This window comes from Coffea eugenioides, unplaced genomic scaffold (assembly GCF_003713205.1).
Source record: "Coffea eugenioides isolate CCC68of unplaced genomic scaffold, Ceug_1.0 ScVebR1_1810;HRSCAF=2734, whole genome shotgun sequence".
NCBI classification, from domain to species: Eukaryota; Viridiplantae; Streptophyta; class Magnoliopsida; order Gentianales; family Rubiaceae; genus Coffea; species Coffea eugenioides.
The window spans coordinates 3440-11879 of NW_020862239.1; the positions used below are offsets into that span (position 1 = coordinate 3440).

Sequence of the window (8440 nt, forward strand, 5' to 3'; positions counted from 1 at the left end):
TTGTCTTTTTCTTTTTCTTTGTTTTATTTTTGTTAAAAAAGTTAAGCCAGGGCTAAATCTAAAAGCACGTCATTTCGTATTTTCAGGTAATATTTAAACATAGCTTCTCGTCGAAACCCCATCATAACGCGATCCCGTAGTCGAGCCCAAAGGAATCGTGTAGACATGAGTACTCCGCCAGAATCGTCTGATAAGACCGCTGCAACTACCCAGCCGGAAGCCGCAAGTCCCGGGGTTCAGTTGACTGAATTACTTACCAAATTTGGGGAAATGGCATCTGAAATGGCAGCCCAAAAGAAGTTGATCGACGAGCTCATTAGTAGCGGAGTGCAGCCCGAGCCTCCGCCCGTCAAACAACCGGAATCCGAACCATTTGTCATTCCTCCAATTCAAACCGCTTTTGAGGGAGTTTTCAACCCGCAGTATACTTACACTCAAAATCTTCCATTCTATCCTCCCTATGGGCAAGGATTTCAGCCTCAAGGTGGTCAAGGTGGTCCAAACATGCCTCCGGATCCACAAGCTTTTTATCAGACTACTGCAGAGCCTGTTGTGCCGGAGCACACTGTTCAAACCAAGCCAGAAATGGGAGAGTCGTCTGCCCCGGTTGATACAAAGCTACTTAAGCGGTTGGATCGTTTCGATGAGTTCATCAGGAAAAGCCAAGGTTTAAGCAAGCAAGGGGTGTTAGACTATGATGATCTGTGCCTGTTTCCAAATGTGCAGCTGCCCGTGGGATTCAAGACCCCGAAGTTCAATAAATATGATGGTACGGGCAACCCGAAGACACACTTGCATTTGTTTGCCAACAAGTTGGGCAGACCGGTGGATGACGAAAACTTGCCATTAAGGTTATTTCCAGAGAGTCTAGAAGGAGACGCCCTCGATTGGTATTCAAACTTAAAGCCAAAGGAGGTGAAGACTTGGCTTGATCTATCCAACGCCTTCATCAGACAATATGAGTATAACTGTGAGCTAGCACCGACCCGAACTACTTTGGAAGGCACGAAGAGGCGACCATCTGAAGATCATAAGACATACGCCAAAAGATAGAGAAAGATAGCTGCCAAGGTTGAGCCTCCGATGACCGAAGATGAAATTATTCGCACTTTCATAAAGACGCATGATCCTCCATACTTCGAAGAAATCTTCCGTATGACCGGGTGTTCATTTGCTGCGATTGTAAATAAACTCGAAGAGTATGATGATTTTGTGAGAGCCGGAAAAATTGTTAACATCTCTGCCCTAAAATCACAGGTAGAAGCTTTGCAAGGGCAAGGAAGCAGTGGAAAGAAGCCGCAGTTTAAAAAGAAAGAGGGGGATGCAACTTTTATCTGGGACCAGAACCCTTCACCCAAACCCCGATACCAACACAATCCAACCTACCAACCACATTACCCTTATTATTCAAACCCGCACCATGTATATACTACCAATATCCATCACCCTCGACCTCGCCCAAGTTATCCTAACCCACCTTTAGCCCCTTTTCAAATCTCTCAACCAAATCCACCCCAAAACCGACCTCGCCCTCCATATAACCCATGATTTCCTCCCCCAAATAGACCTGTTTACAGCCATCCTCAACCTCCTGAACCTTACAACCGACCCCCTAACCATACATTTACCAATTCAGGCAGGCCTCTAGACCAATTGAAGGCCGCCGGGAAAATTGGTATGGTACCCCCTCCTACCTATCCATATGGCATGCCCGCTTGGTATAACCCACAAGCTGTCTGTGCTTATCATTCAGGGGCACCCGGACATTCGACTGTTGATTGCAAGGCTCTTAAGCATAGAATTCAAGATATGATTGAAGCCAGAGAGATTGTAATTAGGAAAAAGGAGGCACAAGGGACGAATATAAATAGGAACCCCTTGCCTGAACACGCTAATACCATTGGGGTCATTCTGGACGACGCAGAGTATGAGGAGCAAGTCCAGAAATTGGCAAGGGAAGCTGAGGTGTTTGGGGTCACAGACCAACCATTTATAATGGAGGTGCCATTTGAGGAGGATAAAAGACCTTTTATTTTGGATCTCACTCTAGCTGAGAGCAAGGCTTTGGAGCCAGTGGTCATCGAATTCCCAGAGCAGGAGCCTGTTTTGAGTTTGCAGCGAGTGCCGTGGAACTACGATGAACCTGTCATACAAATTGGAGAAAAGTCAATTGCCAAAGAAGAGGTGTCAGTGGTCACCAGATCTGGGAGGATTGCAAGTCCGTTTGGAGCTACCGTTCCGATTCAAGTAAATAACCCCGAGCTGCCTGCTAAACCAACAGTTACTGAGAAGGAAGCCTTGGATTTTCTTAAAAGGCTCCAAAGAAGTGAATATATTGTAGTCGAGAAGCTAAGCAAGTCGCCCGCCCAAATATCCATGTTGGATCTGCTCTTTTCTTCGGATATGCATAGGGATGCGTTGCTCGAAATGCTGACCAAAGCTCAAATCCCTAAGGACATTTCGGTTGCTAATTTCTCACATGTGGTTGGGAGTGTGTTATTTACAAAACAAATTACTTTCTCTGATGATGAATTACCGGCAAAAGGCATTGGACATAACAAGGCTCTGTACATAGCTGTGAGTTGCAACGGGAAAATTTTGCCAAAGGTGTTGATTGACAATGGATCTGCGCTTAATATCTGCCCTTGGAGTACCTTGGAAAAGCTAGGGTTGCAAGATATCAAGCTGAGGCCCTCAGGGACCATAGTTAGAGGTTTTGATGGAGCACGAAGGGAACCTATAGGAGAAGTGGATTTAGTCATCGAGATGGGGCCCGCACAGTTTCAGATAGCTTGCCAAGTCATGCATTTTCCTAGTGTTTATAATGTTTTGGTTGGAAGGCCGTGGATTCATAAGTCCGGAGCTGTGCCTTCTTCATTGCATCAATTGTTGAAATTCATAGTAAATGACAAATTGATAACTATCTTTGCCGAGGAGGATTGCCTCGTGATTGCTGATTCTGGGTCCAAAGAAGATGGTAGCCGAAGCGCCATAGTAACCCCTCATAGCACAGCTGATATCGTCTCCGTAAGTTGGATAACAAAAGAGGAACGAGCTTTGTCAAAGGCCAGTGTCATGATGGCTAAGGAAATGATCCGCGGAGGATATGAGTTTGATAAAGGGCTGGGACGTGATCTGCAAGGAATTCTGAAGCCAGTGAAAATTGTGGAGAAAAAGGATTCATTCGGTTTGGGTTTCCGACCAACCGCTAGAGACATCAAAGAAATGAAGGAATGCAAGAGAGCAGAGAAAGAAGGCAGGCCAAGGGCCCTTGATATTCCACCACTGCATTATACTTTTCCACGACCGACCGAGGTGATCACATCAGAGATTAACCCAGTTGACGGAATCGAAACTAGTTTGGCCCAATTGTTCGTTGGGGCGACATTTGAAGACAGTTTCCCAGCTGAGGCCGAGTTTCCCGACGTCCCTGAAGGATCCATTTCCAATTGGACAGCCGAGTTTCTGCCCATTCGGAAGGAGTTTTCAGATGGCCAAAAATAAAACCATTTGACCCTTTGGATATCACTATTCTGGAATTCAATAATGGCAATCTCTATATCACTCACGACTTGGAGGTCTGGGAATCCGAGCTCCAAAGCGAGAGTGATAATGAGGAGGTATTCGATTCTTTTGCAAAGGATTTTGAACAATATGAGGAGAAACCAAAACCGAACCTGGAAGAAACAGAAAAGGTTAACATTGGCACTAAAGATGAAGTTAAGGAGGTGCAAATTAGTATTCATTTGAATGAGAGGCAGAAAAAGGAGATGCTTGAATTCTTGACTGTGTTCCAGGATGTATTTGCATGGTCCTATGATGATATGACTGGTATTTCAACTGATGTGGTAGTGCATAAGTTGCCCACAGACCCTACTTTTCCACCCGTAAAACAAAAATCCCGAAAATTCAAACCAGATATGAGCCTCAAAATAAAAGAGCAAATCGAAAAACAACTCAAAACCAACATTATCATTGTTTCCCATTACCCTATTTGGCTTTCGAATCCAGTCCCTGTTCCAAAAAAGAATGGAGAGGTACGAGTTTGTGTTGATTACAGAGACCTCAATAAGGCCAGTCCTAAAGATGATTTTCCTCTGCCAAATATTCACATTCTCCTGGACAATACCGCTGGGCATGAGATTGAATCTTTTTGTGATTGTTTCGCTGGATACCACCAGATTTTGATGGCAGAAGAGGATAGGGAGAAGACTGCTTTTATCACCCCTTGGGGCACGTTTTGCTACCGAGTGATGCCATTTGGTCTAAAGAATGCCGGAGCTACGTATCAAAGGACCATGACCACCCTGTTTCATGATATGATCCACCGGGAGATGGAGGTCTACGTGGATGACATCATAATCAAGTCTAAAAGAGCAGAGAACCATTTGGTTGATTTGAAGAAGCTGTTCGAAAGGTTGCGAAAGTACAATTTGAAGCTAAATCCTGCGAAATGCGCCTTTGGGGCACCAGCTGGTAAATTGTTGGGCTTCATTATTAGTAAGAGAGGCATAGAGATAGATCCAGCAAAAATTAAGGCAATTCGAGATATGCCAGTGCCGAAAACTCAGAAAGACGTGAAAAGTTTCTTAGGAAAGATCAATTTTATTGGGAGATTCATTGCCCAGTTGACTGCCACATGCGAGCCGTTGTTCAAATTGTTGAGAAAGAATGTGCCTTTGTACTGGAGTGAAGAATGCCAACAAGCTTTTGATAAAATCAAGGACTATTTGTTACATCCGCCAGTCTTGGTGCCACCCAAGCCAGGTCGACCATTAATCATGTACCTATCTGTGCTTGAAGAAGCAGTTGGTTGTGTCCTCGGGCAGCATGATGACTCTGGAAGGAAGGAGCAAGCCATTTACTATCTAAGCAAGAAGTTCACGCAGTATGAGGCTAATTATTCATTCATTGAGAAAAGCTGCTGTACATTGGCCTGGGCTGCTCAAAAGCTGAGACACTACCTGTTGAGCCATACCACTTATCTTATTTCCCGATCTGATCCTTTGAAGTATCTCTTGGAGAAGCCGATGCTAACTGGACGTCTGGCTAAATGGCAGATAATTCTCTCAGAGTTCGATATTGTTTTCACTTCACAGAAGGCCGTCAAGGGGCAAGCTATAGCTGATCATTTGGCAGAAAATCCAAGGGATGATGATTATCAACCACTTCATACTTATTTCCCTGATGAGAAAGTCTTATTTGTAGGCGCCACGGACGATATAAGTGAGCAAAGCCCTGAATGGAGGCTTTTCTTCGATGGAGCTTCGAATTCTCTCGGAGCTGGAATTGGAGCTGTTTTGGTTTCACCCGAAGGGAAGCACTACCCTGCCGCTTCCAAATTGCAATTTGCTTGTACAAACAACATGGCTGAATATGAAGCCTGCATTTTTTGTCTCAAAATTGCTTTAGAAATGGAAATCAAAGAGTTGATAGCTTTCAGTGATTCAGATTTGCTCGTGCACCAAACCTTGAAGCAGTGGATAACCAAGGATTCAAAAATTTTGCCCTACCATAGTAGTTTGCTCACTCTGGCAAAGCAATTTCAAAATTTGGAGTTCAGACATCTCCCGCGAGCCCGAAACGCATTTGCTGATGCTTTGGCCACCTTAGCCTCTATGATCCAGTATCCAGATGAATTGAGGATCGAACCAATTCAGATTCAACTTCAAGACAAGCCTGCCCACTGTTGGGTTGTAGACAAGTCCTCTGACAATATTCCTTGGTATAATGATATTAAGGAGTTTCTCAAAACTGGGTCTTACCCTCTGTATGCTAGTACAAAGGACAAGAGTTTTCTGCGTAGAATGGCTTCAAATTTTTTCTTAAGTGGAGAAGTTTTGTATAAACGAACCTCAGATTTGAACCTGTTAAGGTGCATTGATGAAGACGAAGCTCAATATATGATGAAAGAAGTGCATAGTGGCGTTTGTGGACCTCACATGAATGGCCATTTGCTAGCAAAGAAAATCATGAGAACCGGATACTTCTGGTTTACTATGGAGCGTGACTGTATAGATTTTGTCCGGAGATGTATAAAATGTCAAATGCACGGTGACGTTATACACGCTCCGCCCATTGAATTGCATAGTATATCGCCCCATGGCCCTGTTCAATGTGGGGTATGGACGTGATTGGTACAATTGATCCGCCCGCCTCGAATGGACATCGATTTATATTGGTGGCAATTGAGTACTTTACCAAATGGGTTGAAGCGGAGTCATTCAAACATGTAACGAAGAAGGTAGTTGCCAATTTCTTGAGAGATCACATCATCTGTCGCTTTGGGGTACCCGAAACGCTTATTACAGACAATGCCAAGAATCTGAACAATGACATGGTAGATGGACTATGTGAGCAGTTCAAGATCAAACACCGCAACTCTGCCATTTATAGGCCTCAGATGAATGGAGCTGTAGAAGCCGCAAACAAGAATTTGAAGAAGATTATCCGCAAAATGACTGAAAGGCATCGCGATTGGCATGAAAAGTTGCCTTATGCATTAATGGCGTATCGGACTTCTATCCGGACATCGACTGGGGCAACGCCATATTCACTCATGTATGGAATGGAAGCTGTATTACCAGCTGAAGTTGAAATTCCTTCGCTACAAATCCTCATGGAAGCTAAATTAGAGGAGGCTGATTGGATAAAGCAGCGCCATGAGCAATTGACTTTGATCGATGAAAAGCGGTTCAATGCTATCTGTCATGGTCAATGCTACCAGAAACGTGTGGCCCGGGCTTACAACAAAAAAGGTCCATCGGCGTGCATTCGAAGAAGGTGACAAAGTACTAAAGCGAATTTTGCCAATGCAAGATGAGGCTAAAGGCAAATTTGCTCCAAATTGGCAAAGGCCGTTCATTGTCCAAAAGGCATTACCTGGCGGAGCACTTATTTTGGCAGAAATGGATGGACGAACATTCCCTCAACCCATCAACTCAGACATGTGCAAGAAGTTTTTCATTTGATCATGCAAATTTTCTTTAGAAATTCATGCAAACGGCGAAATGCAAGTCAGGCCATCTTCTTTTACACTTAAAACATTTTATCTCTACTTGTCCCCTTTGAGCCATCAGAATTGACAAACTTTCGCTTGATAACCCCTGAGAATTGCAAACCCCACACTGGGGCAAATTTATTTTGAAAGAGAGATGATCAAAAAGAAAAGAGAACCCCACACTGGGGCAAATTTAGTTTTTAAAGAAAAATGCAAAAGTGAGGAAAATGCAATGAAGAAAATGCAAAGAGAGAAAATCCGATCAAACTGGGGCAAATTTTCCTCGATTTCGTTCAAAATCGGAAACGATTTCAAAATAGTGCAATCTCAAGTTATTTCACACCTCGCCTCAAAATTTGCTTTCAGGCCTCAACTTTTCTTGAAAAACACCCCACCTGACCTCATTACAAAGCCCAAAGTCCTGGCTTTCATCATTTGTTGTATTTCTATTAGAAAATTTGTTAATCAACTGGCAAGTGATGTCCGTAATGCCTTCGCCTAATCTTACAAGGGAAGTGCATTTTACTGATGCCAGAAATCTTTAACTCATATTTCTGACTCGATCATGGTCGAGATATTTCATTGTTCTTTAGGTGAAAACCCGAAAGGGCGCCTCGGAAAAAAGAAAAAAAGAAAAGAAAAGAGAAAAAAAGAGAAAAAAAGAAATAAAAAAAAGAAGAAAGAAAAGGAAAAAAAAAACAAACAAAAAGGGTGGGGGCAACCTTGGTGAAAACCCGAAAGGGCGCCAAGGCAGGTTTTCTCAACAGACGAGCACGAGAAGGAACAGCTGGTGACCTGGTTCATTTAGACTTTTCCTCACGTTTGTGATACTTCTGCCAGTATCGAATTCCGAAGCAAATACATCCAAAGTCTTGAATATGATATTCGTTGGCCAAATTTGTATTTTTCTTTACGAATATTCTTTTGCAAAATGTATCTTTATAAACCTCTTGGTTTCTCTCGATTATTTGCGTTCGACTGTTTGTGGTTGTCTGCATTCTTTTGCATGCTCATCTTTGCCTGACATAGGAAATCATCTTGCATATATCATTGATTTTTTTTATATGACAAATTTTCATGCATCATTCTTTCGCCATTGGATTCAAATGGATGATAAACCCTAGGGTTTGTGCAAGGATAAGGGATTCAATCATCTATGAAAGTGGGTAAAAGCGCAACAAAGCTGCTACATCGATTTGGTGACGTGGTAAATACGTATTTTATCAGTCTCAGAAAATTGAAAGGTTGCAAAATTACAAGTTCAACTAAGCCAGACGCCGCAGAACAGAAGCAAAAGCATCACAGGACTCATGTTTACACGATTCTCAAGGCAAACCGGATCAAATGGTGGTGGCAAGTCCATTATTTCTTCTTTTCTTGCAGGAACGTTGCATTCACAAACAAAAACAACCACTCTCCTTTTCGCTCCAAAATCGATGT

At 43.1% G+C, this 8440-nt stretch overlaps 1 protein-coding gene across 1 annotated transcript; it reads left to right on the top strand.

Moving 5' to 3' along the window:
* Positions 1-1677: 1677 nt before the first annotated feature.
* LOC113755885 lies at positions 1678-3504 on the top strand. Its single transcript, XM_027299749.1, has one exon. The coding sequence runs from the start codon at positions 1678-1680 to the stop codon at positions 3502-3504; it is 1827 nt and encodes a 608-aa protein (XP_027155550.1).
* The last annotated feature ends 4936 nt before the right edge of the window (positions 3505-8440 follow it).

What these genes read in the sequence shown, in the direction of transcription:
- LOC113755885 (XM_027299749.1), top strand. Translation starts at nt 1,678, where the DNA reads ATGGTACCCCCTCCTACCTATCCATATGGCATGCCCGCTTGGTATAAC.